The sequence below is a fragment of the Perissodus microlepis genome, chromosome 3 (genome assembly GCF_051167445.1).
Source record: "Perissodus microlepis isolate ML-2025 ecotype Zambia chromosome 3, ASM5116744v1, whole genome shotgun sequence".
Lineage (NCBI taxonomy): Eukaryota > Metazoa > Chordata > Actinopteri > Cichliformes > Cichlidae > Perissodus > Perissodus microlepis.
Genome location: NC_140463.1, coordinates 25,814,557 through 25,837,191, shown reverse-complemented (window position 1 = coordinate 25,837,191; position 22,635 = coordinate 25,814,557). Strand labels below are relative to the sequence as shown.

General features: G+C 43.0%; 1 protein-coding gene across 1 annotated transcript; it reads right to left on the bottom strand.

Annotated features, from left to right (window-relative positions):
* Window positions 1–2,640: 2,640 nt before the first annotated feature.
* khnyn (KH and NYN domain containing) lies at window positions 2,641–19,134 on the bottom strand. The gene is made up of 9 exons (XM_084923710.1): window positions 18,725–19,134; window positions 16,506–16,764; window positions 13,832–13,966; window positions 10,049–11,865; window positions 8,342–8,472; window positions 6,051–6,147; window positions 5,805–5,912; window positions 5,480–5,581; window positions 2,641–5,393 (listed from the first exon to the last, which is right to left on the bottom strand). Exons 2-9 carry the CDS (start codon window positions 16,725–16,727, stop codon window positions 5,000–5,002), a joined length of 3,006 nt encoding a protein of 1,001 aa, XP_084779836.1. The 5' UTR covers window positions 16,728–16,764; window positions 18,725–19,134; the 3' UTR covers window positions 2,641–4,999.
* Window positions 19,135–22,635: the final 3,501 nt, after the last annotated feature.

Below are 22,635 nucleotides of genomic sequence, written 5' to 3'. Positions count from 1 at the left end.
AAAAGAAGAGAGTGCAGCTCCCTCATAGGGCAAGGACTATACAAAAACTTGTTTTTTAAAGATTTTTCTATTACAATATGACATCAGCTTTTATGGCACCAATGTGACATTATAGGACAAGATATTGAAAAAATAAATCTTCTCTTTTATATGATATATTACTCAATATGGTTTCTTCACATTGGCTTTTTCTACTGGTTGATCTACAGTGGCTTGCAAAAGTATTCGCCCCCTTGAACTTTCCCACATTTTGTCACATTACAGCCACAAACATGAATCAATTTCATTGGAATTCCACGTGAAAGACCAATACAAAGTGGTGTACACGTGAGAAGTGGAACAAAAATCATACATGATTCCAAACATTTTTTACAAATAAATAACTGAAAAGTGGGGTGTTTTTATTCAGCCCCCTTTGGTCTGAGTGCAGTCAGTCGACATTGCCTGATGAGTGCTAATGACTAAATAGAGTGCACCTGTGTGTAATCTAATGTCAGGACAAATACAGCTGCTCTGTGACGGCCTCAGAGGTTGTCTAAGAGAATATTGGGAGCAACAACACCATGAAGTCCAAAGAACTGGTCAGGGATAAAGTTATTGAGAAATTTAAAGCAGGCTTAGGCTACAAAAAGATTTCCCAAGCCTTGAACATCCCACGGAGCACTGTTCAAGCGATCATTCAAAAATGGAAGGAGTATGGCACAACTGTAAACCTACCAAGATAAGGCCATCCACCTAAACTCACAGGCCGAACAAGGAGAGCGCTGACAGCCGCAACATAAAAAAGGAGATGAATACCAGAGTGTTAGTGAGAAGAGGCTTTATCTTAAAATGGCACAGCAGGTTGGCTCAAATGGCTGGTACCACCAAGGCAAAGACAAGTGAGCTCCCTGGGAAGCTTGCCTCAGGTATGCTTTTATCCACACCTTTCTAGGTGTGGCCAATTAGCACCAGCTGAACACACTGAGCAGATTAGAGGCTGCAGAGGGACGTAACATATTGTTAACAGAAAACCATAAGAAGTCCCGTTTGCAGTTTGCCACAAGCCATGTGGGGGACACAGCAAACATGTGGAAGAAGGTGCTCTGGTCAGATGAGACCAAAATGGAACTTTTTGGCCAAAATGCAAAACGCTATGTGTGGCGGAAAACTAACACTGCACATCACTCTGAACACACCATCCCCACTGTCAAATATGGTGGTGGCAGCATCATGCTCTGGGGGGGCTTCTCTTCAGCAGGGACAGGGAAGCTGGTCAGAGTTGATGGGAAGATGGATGGAGCCAAATACAGGGCAATCTTGGAAGAAAACCTCTTGGAGTCTGCAAAAGACTTGAGACTGGGGTGGAGGTTCACCTTCCAGCAGGACAACGACCCTAAACATAAAGCCAGGGCAACAATGGAATGGTTTAAAACAAAACATATCCATGTGTTAGAATGGCCCAGTCAAAGTCCAGATCTAAATCCAATCGAGAATCTGTGGCAAGATCTGAAAACTGCTGTTCACAAATGCTGTCCATCTAATCTGACTGAGCTGGAGCTGTTTTGCAAAGAAGAATGGGCAAGAATTTCAGTCTCTAGATGTGCAAAGCTGGTAGAGACAAACCCTAAAAGACTGGCAGCTGTAATTGCAGCAAAAGGTGGTTCTACAAAGTATTGACTCAGGGGGATGAATGATTACGCACAGCCCACTTTTCAGTTATTTATTTGTAAAAAATGTTTGGAATCATGTATGATTTCCGTTCCACTTCTCACGTGTACACCACTTTGCATTGGTCTTCCACGTGGAATTCCAATAAAATTGATTCATGTTTGTGGCTGTAATGTGACAAAATGTGGAAAAGTTCAAGGGGGCCGAATACTTTTGCAAGCCACTGTACGTCCCTACCCTCACCTATGGTCACGAGCTGTGGGTAGTGACGATGGAAATGAGCTTCCTCCGAAGGGTGGCTAGCCTCTCCCTTAGAGATAGGGTGAGAAGCTTGGCCATCCGAAAGGGGCTCAGAGTAGAGCTGCTGTTCTTTGCATCGGAAGGAGCCAGCTGAGGTGGTTCAGGCAACTGACAAATATACCCCCTGGGCGCCTCCTGGGTGAGGTGTTCCGGGCATGTCCCACCAGGAGGAAGCCCCTGGTCAGACCCAGGAAACGCTGGAGAAATTATATCTCTCGGCTTGCCTGGGAATGCCTGGGTGTTCCCCGGACAAGCTGGAGGAGGTGGCTGGGGAGAGGGAGGTCTAGGCCTCTCTGTTTAGGCCACTGCCCCCGCGACCCGGCCCCGGATAAAGAGGACGAAGATGGATGGACGGTTTCTTCATATATTTCTTGAAGGTGAGCTTTGATCTTGGGGACGAACAATGAAGGTTAAGATCAAATGCTTAGCCCTCCTAGGCACTTACATCTCCCAAGGCCTGGATTATTGTTGTGAGGTTTGAAGATGATCGAGTAAGCTGTGGGTAATATACAGCTGTTTTTAGCAATCTACCGTCACACAAAATTTCAAAAATGATATCTCAAAAACCAGACTGCTAACAAACAGACGGACAGACAAACAAACTCAATTGATTACATACTCCCTCGCTTTAGCTGGAGGACAATACATCCTGATGGACACAGGACAGAAATTGACAGAGGACAATAGAAACACCATTTAAAAAAATATTTTAATTAAGAACAAGAATAAAATATATAAATATTAACAATACAAATAAGATTACGGCTATTTACTCACACTGAAGTAGCCCACATTAACAATGACATTTGGATGAAGAATGAATTTTCCATGTTTTGGTTTGCTCTTAATTTCTTCATCCAGACATACCTTAAAGATATAATTATAGACTCATAACCAAAGTTATGCGAAACAAAAGACCTAATTAAAATAAGTTAAAATATATAATTGTGCAGATTTTTGCAAAGTTGGGTTTTTACTTTCTAAGCACGACACACTCTTACACCAGTTACTGTATATCCAAAAATCTATTCTCAGTGCCAACTGCCTCTGATAGAAACCTTTCACCCTATTTTCTAAGTAAACCGGTGGCTGTAAAATTAAAGGAAAAACAACAGAAAAATACACAAAATATGTATTTTTATATTACCCAAGGCAGACTAACTGTTTATAAAATGGCTCTGTTATGATACCATATGGGATTCACAATTGTTTTCCCAGAGTTAAAACTACCCGGAGAAAGATAGTTAATAGGTGTCATTACACAATGACTATATTAGTCTTGTAAAAATACAAAAAAATAAAAATAAGACTCTGTTGCTGAGCTAGTGTCTCTAAGGCTGGTTTTATGGTCACAAATGTGTCCATCTGCGTACAGCTTTTGGTCAAACAGGGGGGTTTTCCCCCACCCAAGACACTCTCCCGTGCAGTCCTTTGAGATCTAGACTGCAGGTCGCTGTAAGTGGATGATATTTGCAACTGCAGAATGCTGACTGGTTGACAAGTGGGCTGGAATAGAGAAGGGAGCAATAGAAGAGTTCACCAGGAATGGGAGAACCTCGAAAAATGACTAAAAAAATAAAGCACGAATAGCACAGACAGTGGCTGCAGTGATATTTTCATAGTTTTTAACACTTGGTTTCACTTCAGCTCTCTGTATGTAAAAAATTCGCTCACAGACAAACAAAAGTAGCCCGCACAATGGCGGTAACATACACTGCCTCCATCTGACAACAGCACTCACTGCAGGTGGACGGGCAGTCCCTGGATTGGATCACGCTACCTCTGCTCAACCATAAAACCAACTTAAACCTAGGAAGCTGTACTAAAGCTAAATGTCAATATTAGCATGCTAACCAATATGTTTATATATATTTACATTAATTTGGTGTGTCAGAACCAAAATGTTAATTTGGTGTTTTTGCATGCTAAAATGCTAACTATGTATGTTAACATTCTAGCTAATATATTCATGCTTATGTGTTAGTTTGGTAATTAGCAAGCTAACTAAGGCGTTAACCATATGTTTGTGTGTCAATTAGGTGATTTAGCATCCTAACTTATGTCTTAACCACATTTTTGGATGTCAATTTAATGTGTCAGAATGCTAACTAATGTATTAACCATATATTCACATTAATTTGGTGTGTTAGCATGCCAGTATTTGGCATTAAAGCTACACTGGAATGTCTTCAGTTTTACTGGTGCTTTGACAGAAATCAGACTAACATAAAATATACAATAAACACTGACAGCAATGCATAAATGTAGAAGAATAATACATCTGTATAGTTCTGAAAGAAAAATCAAAACAACAAACACAAATAATGAACTGGCAATCACTGAGGGATTTTTCTGGTTCAGTTGACAGAGCTGGTCTAGTTTTAGCTTTAATTAAGGATCTATCTATCTATCTTTGTAGTTGCTGTTGTGCTATATCTATACAGACTGTATATGAGAGATGGATGTAACCTCCGAATTTGAAATGTGAAGCCAAAACCAGTGTTGCCAACTCCTCAGTAAGGAAAATCGCTATTGGCTGCCCTAAAAGTTGCTAGAAGTTGCTAAATAACGTCATTGCCTAATTTGCACAATTGGTCATGCTTATGTAATTGTAACCTATGTTGTAGGAGAGAGAAATATCGTGGAAGAGACATAAAGTGAGTAAAAAACACAAATGAATTTAGAATATATTTATCAAAAAGTGGTTCTAAGTCTTCCTAATAACACCACCAAAAGTCGCCAGATTTGTCGCTAGTCGCTTTTTAGAAAAAAAGATGCTAAGGGGGTCTGAAAACTCGCTAAATATAGTGACAAAGTCGCTAAGTTGGCAACACTGGCCAAAACTGAGTGTACAATATCCTAATTTTCTCAGCTAAATCCACTTCACCTTCATTGGTTCTGATTTAAAAAAAACAAACAAACCACAAACCAATGGATGATGTCACAGTTGCTAAAATCCATCTTTTACATAGAGTCTATAGTCACACGAGAAAATGAATAACAACTCTGTGAGAAAACTCTATGGTGAAACACTAAAACTGAGAGATTTCTAGTTTGTTGATTGCTGCTCCAAAATCAGATCAGACAGCACGTTGATGTCCGTCTCTGCCGAGTGGCACTGCAGCACCAGCGTCACCATGTTGTCCTGATTAGGGAAAACCTGACAGAGCTGCTCTCTCAGGTTGGCTGTTTCTTCAGGACTCCTCTCGGCCCGGACCCCCTGGCCATGACCTGTAGCACCATACTGCTTCTGCTTCTGTCCCATGTCCCATCCCTTTCCTTGCCCCCTCCCTCTACCCCTGCCGCCTGCTCCCAAAGCGTCCAGTGCGCCCCCTAGCGTTCGGTCACGGAAGTTGATGACCTCTGTTTGGGAGCGGGGCTGTTTGGAGGAACTGAAAGATGAGGCCGAACCAGCAAAAGAGTGATTTCCTGGATTTGGACTCCTGAAAGATGTTGAGAAGGAAAATGAAGCATCATGCAAAATTATTCTCAAAGGATTGGCTAAGATCGGATATCTTGGGTCTGTTACCTATGCTCTGAACGCAGGAAGTCATCCAGGTGAGGCCCTCCTCTTCCAAGAGGGTCATCAGGGACCATGAAGTGATCCCCGACAAAAGTGTACTGAAGAAGACTGGACGAGCAGCAACAGATCACAGAGGAAAAATGTATTTAGTGAAAAACATTGTGTAGGGTATTGACAGTATTTTCTGTCAACCCAACTTTTTGGATCTTTTAGGTAAAAATGGACAAAAACGTCCAGAGACAGATTTTTTATTACATTTGGTAAATGTGAGTGAAACCATTTCAGTGCAAATCAAAATTTCAGTCCCCCTGACTGCGCAGCACTGCCCTACCTCTTTTTAATGATGTCCCTCCATACGGGGGACTCGTCCAAGAGGTCCCTCAGGTTGTCGTTGGTCACGATCACTCCGCCTGTCTTCTGTGCGTGCTGCAGTATCATTCTGCATAAACACAAAGACATGGGTATCAGTTTTTGGCTTATCTGAACTGTATCCAGATAGACTGGAGTGTGTACAGCAACAAAACCACATGAAATGTGATGGGTTGTGTAAAAAAAACAATATCTCAGTGTCTTGTACCTGTCATCATACGAGCTGATCCTCTTGCCTTGGACCTCTCTGGATGGCGTGTAGGAGAGCAGGCCCAGCTGCTGCAGCTCTGTCAGATAGTGCTTCTCTGAGAGACAGACACAAACAACTCTTTGTTTACGAAGCAGTCTGCTATGAGAGGAAACACCCACACGCATGCTGAAAGCTCACAAGAAGTCTGCATTCACCAAGCATGACTTGTTTTCTCGTTTGAAGTATTTTGCAGAATCCAGAGTTAGCAGGAACAAGGAGCAAACACGCACAACAATGGGGTCACAGCCTGACCCCAATGAGATGCTAGCTACACACTCATAGAGCGGAGGTTATAGCCATGAAGTAGAATTTTTGGAATTAAACCTTTTAGTGAAATATTTCTAAAGCTGCAGTTTCAATCACTCATTTAAATTGAGCTTCATCAACAGTAAAGCTTTGTTTTTATTAACTGAGTTTAACACATTTGCTTAGCAAGCAAAAGTTGCTGGTTCGATTGTGATCGGAGACACGGTGTCTTATGCAACACATTTGTTACCTCTGACAGACTAAACTAAGTTTCTTACTTCAACAAAAAAATAACCAAGAAATGAATCATAAATCAAGATTTTTCTTAGCTGGGGCCCTAAAGTCTACACACGTCACTCTTCCAGTGCTTTATATTTATCTGACTTTAACCTGTCAGCTCCTTTGTGGCAACTATGTGAGAACAGAAGAAAGTATTGGCCAGTAAACTCTGGCAGTAAAAGCAGGAAGGTGTCATGTAAGCTGAGAGCTGCATGCTCTCGGCTTACACAGCTCTCCTACTGACACCAGTGCTCTGAAAAATTAAATACACCCTTCATGCTTCCATAGTCTAGCAGGTTTTTCCCAGCACACAAACACTTGGACACAGTGCTCGGCTTTGCCTGTGTTCTTTATTTTCTTGTTGACTTCCACTTTTTAAAGTTGTCTTCTCAAATAATGCCCAGTTTTCACTCAGTCCTTCTGGCTTCTCCAGCTGCCACCCGTGAGGTTTTCTCCCAGCCCGAGGATGCTACTGTGTTAAATGGGACACCGAAAATGCATACTAGTCTCTCCTGGCACTGCCCCCTGAAACCTCTGCTCTACAGCTGAGCCAAAACCTCACTCCACTGCCACGAGATTAAGTAGCAGCCAGGTGCTTCTGATTAAGTGCACTCGACTGACTGTTCCTCAACAAGTGTGGGCAGTTTTCTCATCTGACGCAGCCACAGTCTTCCCAAGAGAGGACATCCTAATTTACTGCAAGGTCAGACTGTTTTATTCTGTGCGCAAACTTCCTTAATAAGTTCTGTCGCAAAACACACTGCCCAACATGGGGCTCAAACCCATGACCCTGAGATTAGCCAGGCATCCACTTATGATGACAAAAATGTAATGACATGAATAATAATAATTTATCCAGAGAAACTGTAAAAAAAAAAAAAAAAAAAAAAACACAGAAAAAAAACAACAACCAATGGCTACATCTCAGACTCTAAAGGGCTCAGTTAGCAAGTTCGTGACAGCACAGTTAGAAAAAGACTAAATAAGTATGGCTTGTTTTCTAAGGGCGGCCAGAAGAAAGACTCATCTCTCTAAAAAGAACATGACAGCACAGCTTAGATTTAAAAGGCTACATCTGAAAAAACAACAAGATTTCTGGTGTAGATGCTAATATAATACCATAATGCACAGCATGGGGTTGGCTGTAGCCCAGGAGGTAGAGCAGCTCATCTGCTAATATCCTTGGGCATGTTGCCCAAGCTTCTATCTATGGATGCTAACATCCATAGATAGATGCATCCATCGGAGTATGAATGCATGTGAATGTTAGATAGAAAGCACTTGCAGCAAATCTACAACAAAATAGCTGAAAAAGAAAAAAATCAAGGTGCTGTGAAAAAACTCCAGACTTTAACCCGACTGAAATGTTGTGAATAGACCTTAACAGAGCTGTGCACCAACTCATGCCTGAAAACCTCAACGAACTGAAGCAATTTTGTAACGTGGGCCAAAATTCTTCCACAATGATATGAGAGACTGATAAAGTCAACAATTCATTGGGTGTACCTAATTATTCACACAGTCATGTGAAAGACTTTCTTTTTCACATGTCTGTAAGTCAAAACTTAAACCAAGTATATTCCAGTAATAAAAAAAACTGCTCACATTTCCTGCTGTGTGCTACGTGTGAGAAAAGAGAACATCATTATGTGATAACGTTATGACACTCTCCTGACACTGGCAAGAGTTCAATTTCAGCAACACATTAAGTTTTAAAGCGTTACCTTTGACCCTGGGGTCGCTCTTTTGCCTCCACTGTGGAATTAGGGCGCTGATTTGACGATGGCCTCGGTCCCAGAAGTGCTGTACAGCCAGAGCGATTCCCCGACAGGAGAAGAAATGACCCAGTCCGTGACTGTGGAAAAATGAAGATTGCCATTAAAATGTTACAAATAATGCTTCATATGATCACAGTTCACTGGACTTTCTTTCTCTTTTATCACTATGTGTGTCTCCAACAAACATTAACATTGAAGTTGAAGTGCAGTGAAGAATAATATGCTGACTTCCAGTTCTTGGAACCTCTGACTTTTGATGATTGTGCTGTCCAATCAAAAGCAACAGTTAAAAACACATCTAAGAGGAACTAGGCTACGTGTCACTATGCTAATCAGGAAATAGTTCCTAATCCCCTGCAGTATCGGACCTTGTGACCTTATCACCCCTTTGTTTGACATCTGTATCTCTGATGATATGTTGCACTTATATTTTCCACCAGAATAACCCTTCAAGTTGGAATTTCCACTCGAAAAGTCAGAGAAGGCCCACCAAACCAGACTTCCCAATCCAGGATGGCAAAACAGTAGTGAAACTGCAAAACTAGCACTCGCTATTACCACTATCGTGTATTTGTGGTTCACCAAATAAGCCATACGAAGAGCATCAGGCTTTACCCATGCAGTTCGAAGAAACCAAAATGTGTTGCTACGTCCCTCTGCAGCCCCTAATCTCCTCAGTGTGTTCAGCTGGTGGTAATTAGCCACACCTAGTCAGGTGTTGATAAAAGCATATCTGAGGCAGGCTTTCAAAAAGCCTCACCAGCCGTGCCTTGGTGGTACCAGCCATGTTAGCCAACCTGCTATGCATTTTAGGATTAAAACCTCTTCTCACCTACAATCTGGTATTCGTCTCCTCTCTTTTTAGTTGCGGCTTTTGAGCCGGGTCGTAACAGTGTAACACGGTCAAATCGGGACCAATGCAACTCCCAGCTCTGAGGTAAAAATGACTGCAGCATATGCATTTGTTGATGGTGCCTACTCTTACCCATCAAACCCTTTTAAAAAAAACGTTTAGCACCTACATGCATTGATCTCTGTTCCTTCCCTTTGCTTTGTGTTTCTGTGTAAGTGTCATGCTTCGCCAATAGTTCTGGGTCAGTTTATCTTCCTGCTCCCACTCGCTGGGTAGGTAAGCCCATCGCAGACTACAATTATTAATGAACACACTGCCATCACAACTTTTTAAATCTTTAAACAGAGTCTACACATCAGCCACAGGTGTTCCTTTACCATCTATTACAATCAGGAAAATACAATCACCATTCCTGGAAAGTTTACAGAGGCCACTGCAGCATGGGTATCTTATTAATGCACAATTCCATGGTTATAACATGTTTAAATGTGTAAACATGCACTCAACTAATCATGCACATTCATAAACTGTGGCATAATGTACCACTAAGCTGGAGTAATAACTATATCTTTCCTTTTAAGCTTTTACTTTTAGAGCAAAAGGACACAAAGAGTAGATCCTCATTTCTAAATATGTTTTCAAATTCCCAAGAAGTCCTTCACATTTGGCCTAACAGGACTATCTATATTTCCTGTTCTCATATTTCCTTCTCATAAACACCCCACCAAAATAAATCTTCTACTCTATTGTATACTTTACCGCATTTTCCCAGTATGACCTTTATTTGCTGTAATTCTTACCTCATAGCCACGTTACTCCCATCAATTATGATCGTCCTCAGTGTTGGGTCTCCGGGCTGGTCTGTCAGCTTGAGTTCAAAGGGGATCTGCAGGCTCTCCAAGAATCGCTGCTCTCCTGTCACCACCACTGAAGGAGTAGACATGAAACCCCGTTTGTCCCTCGCTCTGGTGGGAGACGAGTCCTTCGTGCCAGGGAATAAAGGCTGAGGAGCTTGAAGGGCTTGCTTAAAGGAGTGCTTTGAGCCATTGTTCTGAGCATGATGATTCTGTTTTGTGGGAGATGGATTAGGCAAGTAGTTGGTGTTGCCTTGTTGCTTATGAGATTGGAAATTGGTGAGCTGAGGATCCATGGATGAGGCATAAGTAGGCATTGGTGGCCCTTTGACCCCAGGTAGGATGATGTGGTGAGGAGTTTGTGACTTTGAAGGCTGGTGTTGCTTTTGCTGTGAGGTGTACAAGGTCACCGGTGACTGCTGGGGTTTATTATTCCAAATATCTCGTCCCTCAATAGGGACACTACTATCAATCCTTGACACCCTTATCTTTTCTCGCCCATCGAATTCTCTCTCTTCTGGAGGTTTATAAGGCTGAAGTTCTGGTATTATTTGAAGTTTTGACCCACCAGTGTCCAAGACTACATCATCCATCTCTCTCGGTCCTTCTCTGAAGGCTCCTGCCTCTTTGACTCCCTCTTTCTGCAGCTGCAGGAGCAGCTGGTGAGTCGATCCATCAGGCAACAAGTTGTACAGTTTGGTTACGTTCTGTTCGGGGTACCCACAGCTGGCTGCCGCTTTCTTCAACACCCCCAGCACAAAGTCTTCCTCTTGCTCTTTATTCATTACGTCTGCGCTGACTTTTCCCTGATTGTGTCTTGCATCCCCTGTTGCGTCTTCCCCCTCTCGTCCTTCTTCTGTTTCTCCATCGCTACGTATGGCTCCACCACCTCCTGCTATTTCTCCCCCATCTTCTCTGTGTTCTGTCTCACAGGGTCGGTTTTTCTCTGTCTGATTCAGGTCGACAGCGTCTTCCCTCTTTGGGTTTGGGAGAACCCGATTTCTCTGCTCTTGGTCACTGCGGTCCTGCTCCTGTTGAACTAAGTCCAGAATCTGCGATGCCTCTTTAGGTCCTGTTCTGGCAAGCACTCGTTTCACAACCTCCTCTGTGTATCCCATGGCGGTAAAGAATTTCAAAAGAAGCCAAAACTCCTTGTTTCCCATCGACAGCTGCAACTCCTGCTCTTTTTCCTTCCCGGATGCTGTTGCTTGGCCCAAGTGCTCTTCTCCCACCTCCTGTGGTGAATGCGTGGGTCTTTCCTCAGCACCCTCTGCCCTCCCTCGGGTGCCTGCAGACATGGAAAAAGCCTGGAAGGAGTCTTTATTTGCCAAGTCATTTCCTGCGCCTGCAGCCATCCCTTCAGCCCATCGCTCAGTAGTGGTAGAAGGATCAGGGACTGTTTGCTTTAGGGCACTGGGTATTTTAGACCTATCCTCTGAATCCCCATGTGGCCTTGCCTCTGTATTTACATCAGTCAGTGATGAACTAGGGCTTGATCCAAGTCCCGTTTCTTTCACCAAGTCCAACAGGATTTCCTTTACTGATCCCGGCAGCACAAGAAGATCCAGGATGTGCCTGTCTTCCCACTTCTCCACCAGAGTTTTAAAGGCCCGTCGTGAATCCAGGGACTCACCTGAGCCTCCGTCCCCCATGCGCTTGGACTGTGTGCCCTCATACCTCTCTACCAGGTCTGTAATAAGAGAGTAGGCTCGCACCACCGGCTCCACCAGGCCAGATATGAGCAGGAATCCTGGAGAGCCGACCTGATTTGGTAGGAGAAAGACAGAAAGGCATCAATCTGAGCTCTACCAATGACTGAAAAATAATAATATAACAGATCATTTAGACCAAAAAAGACCAAAACAAAAGAATAAAAGAGTTCTACTTAAACAGATCAATGTTTAATTTATTTATTTTGCCTTTGCTGTTTCCTTTAATGGATTGTGGACCAACTGTTAATTTTCAGGTCTTGTATCCACTGACCATTATATCATACAATGCATAAAAATTCAATAAAAACTTAATAGAAAGACAAATCATTGTCTGACAGTATCCAATGAGTATTTCAGTATTTGCATTTCAACATAAACCATCACTACTTGAAAGACTGGATGATTCACCTGCGTGCAACCAAAACTATAAGCAGACTCCAAACAGAGTAAATACCATTCTCGCCTACAAATTCTTCATATTCAAATACAGAATCTATTTAAAAAAGACTGAGAAAATAAAAAAAGGAAGCAGGATGGTGACGGCTGTAATGGTAAAGTTAAGTCATGGAATTATGAACCCATGGGAGAGGCCAATGGTAGGTGTCAGGGTGGCAACGTTTTCATTACAGTCTATGGCTTCTCCAGGTGTGGAAATCTGCCAGTACAGTTACATACACTTACAGGGCACTTTGTTAGGTACACTTGTTCAACTGTTCATTAAAGCAGATGTCTAATCAGCCAGTCACATGGCAACAACCCGTTCAAGTTCAAACCAAGCATCAACCAAGCAAGTGATTTTGAATGTGCATGGATATTGGTGCCAGTGGTTTGAAAAGCCAGATGTCAGAGGAGAATGGCCAGACGACCTCAAGCTCATAGTAAAGCAAAAGTGCACCATATGGACAAAACTACTGGGCCACATCTCCTCCGGTCCTGCATGGACATGGACTTAGCTCCTAGCTGGAAATCAGGTAGTCACCCATAAAACTCACTCCTTAAGCCTTAATTTAAACATTTACACACATTAAAATTGGGACCTCAAAATATTCTTACTGGAGTTTCCTCTTCCTCTTAAGTAAGATTATTAAGATACGTTCCAAGAAATTTATGGGCAACAAATCATACTGAAAAAGAAAGTTGTCAGAATGCAGAGTTGCATTTTTACGTTCTATAAGTCGTCTTAAGAATAGACCAGAAGTTCCCAAAAACTGTTTCACGGTCTTAGTTTTGAAGGCAGTTTTTAACTTGTCGAAGGCGTGTGACACATCTGATGGCGTAAAACTGATATTGACTAATAATGTGATTTCTTATTGGAATAACAGGACTGTAATCTCTTGATATCACACTATTAGTCACTTTGTTGCATCATCAGTGAACAATGGCACACTAAGCTTGTTAATGTATTACACCCTTTAAACCTTTTTTACTTTCATTTAATGTGTTTTTTTCATTATAAGTCTCTGAGACCCAGAAATGAACTTCTGTACACTCCCAATGGGTTCTAGATATCATGACTAGAGAAAATCCATAACAAATTGAAACTGGTGAACACAATTCTTGTTTTTAAGTTATTAAAGATTATGTATGCTGTGCTTATCCCACCCAGGAAAAAGAACACTTCAAAGAAATCATTAAATGCCCCAAATGACCATGACATTAATACCCATAATTATATGCACATCAGTTGTGTCACATTGGTTGCTACCCATTAAAAATTGGGCAATGACAAACTGAAAGGCTTTAAAACAGATCATGTATTGTTTATAAGGAGGATTTCTTTGCTTATTTGGGGCAAAAGTGGAAATAAATACAAAAAAAGAAAAAAAAACTGTTGTTATTCTAATATCAATATCAGCTCAGATTTCTACAATTTGTGCATCTTTAATAAAAATATCTATTCAGTAATGATGAAGTTATTAAAAGGTTAGAGAACTAATGTAGTAGACAAACAAAGGTGTAACAAATGCCTCTCTATAGTAACTATTACTGTGAAACCGGCCTGTTGTTGAGCTCTTACCACTATATGTGCTGAGGTGCTTTTGATCAGGCTGTCCATGAACAGGCCTTTGGCTCCGCAGAAGACACAGTGAAGCACCCCAGGATACTTAATCTCCTGCTGTTCCTCCTGGTTCACAACTCCTTTCACAAATAACTGAAACAAATAAACAAAAAAACAAAATAGTGTTATTAAACTTTAGTAATTATGAAAAAGAAGCTCCATGGGAAGAGCCAGAGTTGAATCCATGCATCGTGCTGGGAATATTTAAGGTTTTGATTATTTTCTACACTTAGAGAGAAAGGTGGAAGTTCAGAGACACCAAAGGACTGACTGCACGAGAATGGTCAGTCCACTTACTAGCCGGATGTGTCTAGGTATTGTGTACTACCTAGTGGATAACATGGATAAATTTGTGTTTATCTGGGAAATACTTTACATTTCGTAAAGCATATCTAACTGTGCGAAGGCGTTTAGCTCAAACATGCAGTCAGATTGAGGTCAGATCACGTTCTCACCATAAACACGCTTTGTAGTCTGTTTGGGACCGAGCCAAGACCACCTCCTCTAAATGGTCTCGGTGCAGTTGTTTTGCTGTGATCACCGTGTTCACATCTGCACAAACGAATCGCACCGAGGGGGAAAACAAACTAGAGTTCGATTTAATCGCCACACAACAAAAGCACAAGCAGCGCTCCAGTGTCGTTTTGGCTGATGATGAACCTCTAGATTTTTGTAACCTCGTACCATTTGCTGTTGCTGCAAAAGCTGTGGCGAGCATAAATGGCTCTGGCTGTGTGATGATGTCACCGTTGGTGCACAAAGAGACCGATGCGGTGGGTACGAATGACTGAACCCTGACCCCACTGAAGTCCATCCACAGGAGATCCATCTTCCCCTATTTGTGCTAAAGTTTCAAAGTCTGCAATGTCCACGCTCTAATCTAGCTGCGGACGTTAAAGAAAGCAGGAAAGGTAATAAGCAGTTTATTATAGTTTATGTTTATAAAATCATCTGGCTGATAGCAGCTGCAGCAGATCCACTGACTGACACTCTATCTCCACCTCCGTTGGTCATTTTTACACCTACTATTCTCGTTTGAACATCCACAGCTGTGGTCTGCACATGAAGGAGAATTTTTTTTTAGACACAGCTAAAACAGGACAGTAAAACAATATAAAAATAAATAAAACACAATACACTGACATATCACTCAGTCAAGCTGATATTTGCGTCTCCCAAAATGGCCTTTAGCAAAGAGGAAGTCCACCTACGTATGGTTTGCATGTCTTCTCAAACTGCCTATATGCCCGACAATGGTGTGATTACAGCTACTACTGTTACACTACAGCGACTGACTTTGCAGTGATCAGTCTGCTAGTCTTTGCATGAGTGAATGAATCTTTCTGACTGCATGTGTCAACAGGCACTTGCATATGTGGACTGAAACCTAACGGGTGAAACAACGCTTAAAAAACTTTGATGAGTCATTACCTGGGAATGGTCCCTTAACACTCAGTAGACTGTAGACACAAAAAACCCAACTAAATTTACAGCTGGATTAATGACAAAAGTGGGTTAGCCCTGCACGAGGATGCAGAGATATGGTGCACAATGGAGAAAGCGGGGCGGTCGACGATACTGAAATAACAGTAAAATCAGAATGATTGCACAGGAAACTTGTTTACTTGAGTGATTAGGTAAAAAAAAGCCAAAAACTGGTTTGGGCGGCCCCTGAGATAAAGGCTGTGATTCGGATAAAGAAGAAAAGATTTCCCGTGAAAGTTGATGCAAGAAAGATTAAACACTAAAAGAGAAAGAAAAGGCCTCCTGATCTGACAGATCGTGATGAGAAGCTCAAAGTAACGAACGGGCAAATATTCCTTAAAAGGGATATTGCCGAGAAATGAGAGTAGGGGTGATGAAAGCGCTTCAGTTTCACAGCTCTTAAATAATTTCCAGCTACCGTACGCAAATATTTGACTACTCAGACGCACACTTTATCTCGTACCTCCCTCCTGCTTGATTAGCAGCAGCGAGGTGTGCTTTTTGGACATTTTGATGTCTCTCTGGCTCTCTTTGCAGTACTTCTAAGTAAGTCACAGCACATACATTAATTCAGTTCAGTTTTATTAATATGGAGCCAAATCACAATAACAGTGGCCTCAAGACTCTTTATATTGTAATGTAAAGATGATACAAGAATAGAAAGAAACACGTAACTAAGGTCACCTGATCCAGCTCTAAACAGAAGGTGTATAATTCATCACAATGAGTTTGTTGTGGTTATAAAGAAAATATGGGTCACTGTCACGCCCCTCCCACTCTGGTAACAGAGTGGCGCTTGAGCTATCAGCTGATGATTACTACTTAACTGCTAAAGCTCCCCATAAATGGTATTCTGGCTTGTTTTCTTTCACTGCTGTGGCACCTTTTTAAACTAAAGCTTAAAATCAATGCAGTAACACTGGAAAAAATTAGCACCACTAATGTGAACTCATCTTGTCAGATGGTACGAGTCCAGTTTCAGTTACCAGTTAGAATTACCGATAAGTGAAACTGGACTTGGCCGGAGGTTACTGCAGTGAGCAACCTCTCGCAAAGTCAACTTCCATCGTGTTTATGAGCCACACTGCCTAATAACTTATCTCTGTTCTGGACTGATAGGATATTATAAACAAGAGCAGGGCCTCACCTTGGCGGCTTTCACATTGGTGCTCGGCCCTCGTAGTTTCAGCCATATTTGGCCGTTGCTGCCGTGAGGCAAATCGTCCGCCCCGATGCTGAACGCCACACTGAATATCCGCTCCACTGTGCTGTGCAGGGAGGTCAGAGACCCCCGCAGCATCCCGGCGCACGCAAACTCATCCTCCAACTCCGCCTCTCCTCCGCCTCCGTCGCTTCTCTCGTCATCCATCCTTTCTTCTTAAATTGGTGACAGACGGTCGAACATACTGCGAAAAACACATTTCAGTATCCGTCGGGTTAAAAAAGGTTAAAGGAAGAAAACATACAAACTAAGACTGCTGCCAGTCAATATCTTAGTTATTAGAGTGTCTGGTGTTTTGGATAACTACAGCTGGCTTTTTTCTAACATGGGTAAAAAGATGTTTACAGTTTTAGAAAGGTGAACTCACCGAGTCCAAAAAAGCATGAGAGATAACCAGGACTCATAGTAGATTTTAACTATCTTTAAGCAGCTCCTGCTGAAAACCAGTTACAAATTTTCCCGTCTGAGGGAAGCTTGTCATTTCCTCTATTTCATTCTGCTGGGAATTTTTCCTGACATCAGCGAAAGACAGGAGATTCAAGTCAGTGCAGCTTTTGCACACCTCAGTCACATGCTGACCTTTTCTCTCTTCCGACCGTAAATGATGTAAAGAAATATCTAAAAATATTTCAATAGTCCAAAATCTAAACATAATCAGTTTACCATCAAAATAGTTACTGGTTAGTAAATGTTGTCAGCCTATTCCAAGCCTGAAACTGCACATGGAACCTGATGGTCTTGGCTCACCCAGTTCAGAGTATAGCTTGTGGTTTCAACTGTTAGGCTTCTGAGGTCTAGATCAGCTGGATAACTCTTCTTCTTCCTACTTCAGATGCTCTCTTTAGAGGTTGCCTCCCTCTTTCTGCCTGTTCTCCATCACTATTATCCAAAACGTCCTCTGCGGTCTTCCTCTTTTCCTCCTCTGCTCGTGTCCGAACCATCTCAGCCTTGCCTCCAAACCTCTCAAGCTGAGCTGTCCATGTTTATATACTCATTCCTCATTTATCCATAAAAAGAGGACCTATGAAAACCTAACCCTACCTCAACCTGATGCAGGTCACTAGCATCTATCTTCAACCTAAACATAGAGCCCTGTGTCGAGCCTGCAAAGAACCTACAAAATAACTGACACAACCAGTTACCAGCATGTATACCTGTGCGGTTGCAATCACTTAATTTCTAGGGTTTGCCGTTATGACTTGCTTATTGGGTGTAGATTTCAAGCAGACTCAAAAACACAATTCATAAACATGATGCAATAATTCTGAATAAAATGCAAGTGAAATATATAAAATGAACAGTTCATTTATTTTAAATAATAAGAAATCAAGGAAAATATCCTCACTATTCAAGTACATGTCATTTGGCCAGATTCCAATAAATGTAACAACTACAGTGTACTCAAAATGACATTTACGTGTATATTTTCTGCTCAAGCCTTCTGTTTGCCAGATGTAGCCAATGAGAAGAAAGCTATCCTAAACTGAGGGACGCTCCAATGGCCTGTTATCAATAAACACGGGTATAACTGATGCAAACACGTTCTAGAAGAGTCTAACAACTAAAATATGAAGCTGGAAATAATGGGAGCCCTGTGATACCGAGGCAGTGTTTGAATGCAGCAGGTCTTGGCTGGAGGGGAACCGTTTCCCCTTTTTTTGTGGAAATACTCATATAGTAACTCACAGTCATCTGCAACAAGTCAAACGGCTAGGGGAACACCCGCTGTAATGCAGGCTTACCCACATTTCAAAGCAGGGGGCACAGAATGACAGCATTACAAATACTTCTCCGCCACCTTTGTACCTGAAATCATCGGAGTTCATGTAAACAAGACTCATATAGTATTACCAGCTCCATACAAAACATCCGCTTTAACGGCCAATCCGCCACTCCAGCTCCCACCCAGCCAAAGATCTAATTTATAGAAATAAACTGTAATCTAGCAGCAGCCTGTAAACAATGGCCCGATGATTCGGCTCTATTAGGACCTGCCTGAGTGTTTGGGAAACGCTTTTCTATTAGATCTGAATTCCAGGAAACGATCTCGCTTCTCTTAGCGGAACACACAAAAAATGTTTTCTAAACATATAAAAGCATCAAATAATAACGATAACAGTAACGCGTCGGTGTCGTTTTCTTACGTGAGCTCGATCCGTGCCGTTAAAGTTTCGTTTCCAGCAGCAACAGCGGCGGCAGCTCCCCTTCAGTCTTCCGCAACCGTAAAACAAAAACAACTACGCAAGCGGTCCAAAGTTTACCACATGCTCCTCGACGCTCACTGCTCGGAAGCACAGCTCACAGTCACGTCCCTGCAGCGGCGGCGGCAGCAGGGGCCGGGCGGATGAGGAAGCCAGTGAGCGCCGGGCAGGGACATCATACCAACCGGTGAAAACCCCCGAGCACAAAACCGAAACTAAACCAGCTCCGAGAGAGCGAGGCCCGGGTGGTTACCTCTTACTGGGTCACCTGTAGTAACACCCTGATGATAATAACCCTGCCGAGGCCGTGCGCGGCTGCAAGGGAGAATTACCGGACACAGAAAGAATTTACGGTATGCTCCTTTATTGATTCAAATAAAGGAGGGCTCATAGGTTTTGTCTTTTGTTTACGTGAAGCTGGATAAAAATATACGACTGTGTGATTAAACCACGCATCGGAACGTGTTTTAAAATACATTTAGGTGTTGACTTTTGTCAGAGTCACAATGGAGATAAAGGGGATTTCCACTGACGTCAGAACGGGTTTTTCTGTCGCTCCTTTTCTAGTTTTTCTAAAAAAAAATTTCACTTTGCTCACTGACAGGCTTTGTAAAGTGGAAAGCTGGGCTGTTTGGTAACGCATTTCTCTTTCAGTAGCTCAAATTTTAAAAAAAGATATTATTTGTTTTTAAATTTGCAGGTTTTTAATAAAAGTCTCCGTCCACGGTTCGAGGTGGAAAAAAGGGGGGTAGTTTGTCTGTCTCGAAGACAGGGAGAGAGCTGCTACCTCCTACACTACATCCGGTGTCAACAAATCCAAAATGAATGACAATGAGCTCATCCCCTTTAAAGCTTTTCTGTGTGGGTAAAGTCTGATTTAGGTCATATCGCTGAGCTGAGGAGCTTCCCTAAAACAAAAGTATACATTTATTATCCTAAAGTCTGGGAAAACTGTTTATAAAGGAAGTAAGATCTGCTGAATAGCAGAAAATATGATGAGGTGACAGCTTTACTCATTTTTCTACCATGACATTTATTTAAAAACAAAAACAAGCAGCTTCAACAGCTGTTGTACATAGGCCCTTTTTAACCACTCACATGCCAAGTCATTAGGTACGCTTGTTCAACCGCTTGTTACCACAGATGTCTGATCGGCCAATCACTCAGCAGCAGCTAGGTGCAGATAATATTGAGACAAATGGCTGAAGTTCAAACTGAGCATCAGAATGAGGAATGAGGAAGAAAGGGGATTTAGGGTGACAGTGAACATGGCATGGTTGTTGGTGCCAGGCTTGTCTGAGTATTTCACAAACTGCTGATCTACTGTATATTTGCACACAAACATCTCTAGTGTTTACAGAGAACCGTCTAAAAAGGGAAAGTATCCAGTGAGCGGCAGTTCTGTGTGCAAAAATGCCTTGTTGATGTCGACAGTAACCCAAATAACATCTCGTTACAACCAAGGTGTGCAGAAAAGCATCTTTGGATGCACAGCAGTCTGGTAGCAGACTACAGCAGCAGAAGACCGCAGTGGGTGTCATTCTTGTCAGCTAAAAGCAGGAAACCGAGGCTACAGTTCAAAACTGGAGGAGAGAAGATTGAAAAACATTACCTGCACTGATTAGTCTCAAATTTTCATAGGTTTATGTTTTCCCTTTATTCTGTCACCCCTCTGTTATTTGCTGAGTGACAGCTAATCAGAATCAGAATCAGAAAGGGTTTTATTGCCAAATGTTGAGCAGGTTTACAACATTAGGAAATTGCTGCGGTGCTTCAGTGCAAACATACTGTCATATAACGCTTAAATAGACATGAAAATAAAAATAAGAATAAGAATTAAAAGTGCTAAGTAGATAGATATATACATGAGTGCAGGTGGTGATCAGTGCCAAACATGGAATGATGCAGTGAACACAGCGTAGGGTCATGTGTTAGTGGTGGGAACAGTCATACGGTTATTGTTCATGTGTCTGTTGGACACATGAACAATAACCGTATGACAGAGGGGAAGAAACTGTTCTTATAGCGAGAGGTTCTGGTGCGAATGGACTGGAGCCTCCTGCCTGAGGGGAGCAGGTCAAACAGACTGTGTCCAGGGTGAGAAGGGTCAGCTGAGATCCGAGCTGCACGCCCCAGTGTCCTGGTGGTGTATAGGTCCTGCAGAGATGGGAGTCTGCAGCCAATCACCTTCTCAGCAGAGCGCACAACACGCTGCAGTCTCTGTTTGTCCCTGATAGTGGCTCCAGCGTACCACACGGTGATGGAGGAGGTGAGGATGGACTCGATGATTGCAGTGTAGAATTGCATCATCGTCCGTGTTGGCAGGTTGAATTTCTTCAGCTGCCTCAGGAAGTACATCCTCTGCTGGGCTTTCTTAATGACGGAGGTGATGGTGGGCTCCCACTTCAGGTCCTGGGTGATGGTGGTACCCAGGAAGCGGAATGAGTCCACAGAGGTGATGAGGGTGTCAGTCAGGATGATGGGGGGGAGTGGGGCTGTGTGCTTCCTGAAGTCCACAATAATCTCCACTGTCTTCTGGGCATTCAGGACCAGGTTGTTGTGGCTGCACCAGGACACCAGACGTTCAACCTCCCTCCTGTAGGCAGACTCATCCCCGTCCGAGATGAGTCCAATAATGGTGGTGTCATCTGCAAACTTGATTAGCTTGACAGACTGGTGGGTGGAGGTGCAGCAGTTGGTGTACAGGAAGAAGAGCAGAGGAGAAAGAACACAGCCCTGAGGGGAGCCGGTGCTGATGGTCCGGGAGTCCGAGACATTCTTTCCCAGCCTCACGTGCTGCTTCCTGTCCGTCAGGAAGTCAGTGATCCACCGGCAGATGGGATCAGGCACATTCATCTGGGAAAGCTTGCCTTGGAGATGGTCTGGAAGGATGGTGTTGAAGGCAGAGCTGAAGTCCACAAACAGGATCCTGGCGTAGGTTCCTGGGGAGTCCAGATGCTGCAGGATGAAGTGTAGAGCCGTGTTGATGGCGTCAGCTACAGACCTGTTGGCTCTGTATGCAAACTGCAGGGGGTCCAGGAGGGGGGCCGTGAGGGTCTTGAGGTAGGAGAGAACCAGGCGCTCAAATGACTTCATGACCACAGATGTCAGAGCCACAGGTCTGTAGTCATTTAGTCCAGTGATCCTAGGTTTCTTGGGGACAGGGATTATGGTAGAGGACTTGAAGCAGGCAGGCACATGACATGCCTGCAGTGAGGAGTTGAAAATGCCAGAAAACACTGGGGCCAGCTCGTTTGCACAGTGTCTGAGGGTGGCAGGAGACACACCGTCTGGGCCGGGAGCTTTTCGAGCATTCAGACTCTTAAACTGCTTCCTCACATCTGCTTCATGAATATGAAGAGTTGTGGTGGGAGGAGGTGGTGTGAAATCCTCTTTTGTGTGGGGTGAGGAGGGGGGTGTTGTAGGTGAAGTGTTTGATGGTGGTGATGGCTCTATGGAGGGGGGAGAGGTGGGGGAATGAGTGTCCAAAGTGTCTCTATTGTTGGGGCCGTTGGAGGTGTGAAGGCTGCCTGATGGCTCGTCAAAACGGCAGTAAAAGTCGTTAAGGGTGTTGGCCAAGAGCAAGTCATCAGTGGAGTGGGGGGTTTTAGGCTTGTAGTTGGTGATATTCCTAAAACCTTTCCACACAGAGGCCCAGTCATTCTCTGAGATCTGCTGCTGCATCTTCTCAGAGTGCTGATGTTTAGCAATGTCCACTTCTTTAGTGAACCTGTACTTGGCCTCTCTGTAGCAGTCCCTGTCTCCGCTTCTGAACGCCTTTCTCTTTTCCAGCCACAGCTTTTTGAGTTTAGGAGTAAACCAGGGTTTGTCATTGTTATAACTCACCCTGGTGC

What these genes read in the sequence shown, in the direction of transcription:
- khnyn (XM_084923710.1), bottom strand. Translation starts at nt 16,727, where the DNA reads ATGGATGACGAGAGAAGCGACGGAGGCGGAGGAGAGGCGGAGTTGGAG. An exon ending in ATCAGCTCGTATGATGACAG is followed by an intron (nt 5,913 to 6,050) that starts GTACAAGACACT and finishes GTGTTTATGCAG; the next exon opens with AATGATACTGCAGCACGCAC. An exon ending in AGGGACATCATTAAAAAGAG is followed by an intron (nt 5,582 to 5,804) that starts GTAGGGCAGTGC and finishes CTGCTCGTCCAG; the next exon opens with TCTTCTTCAGTACACTTTTG.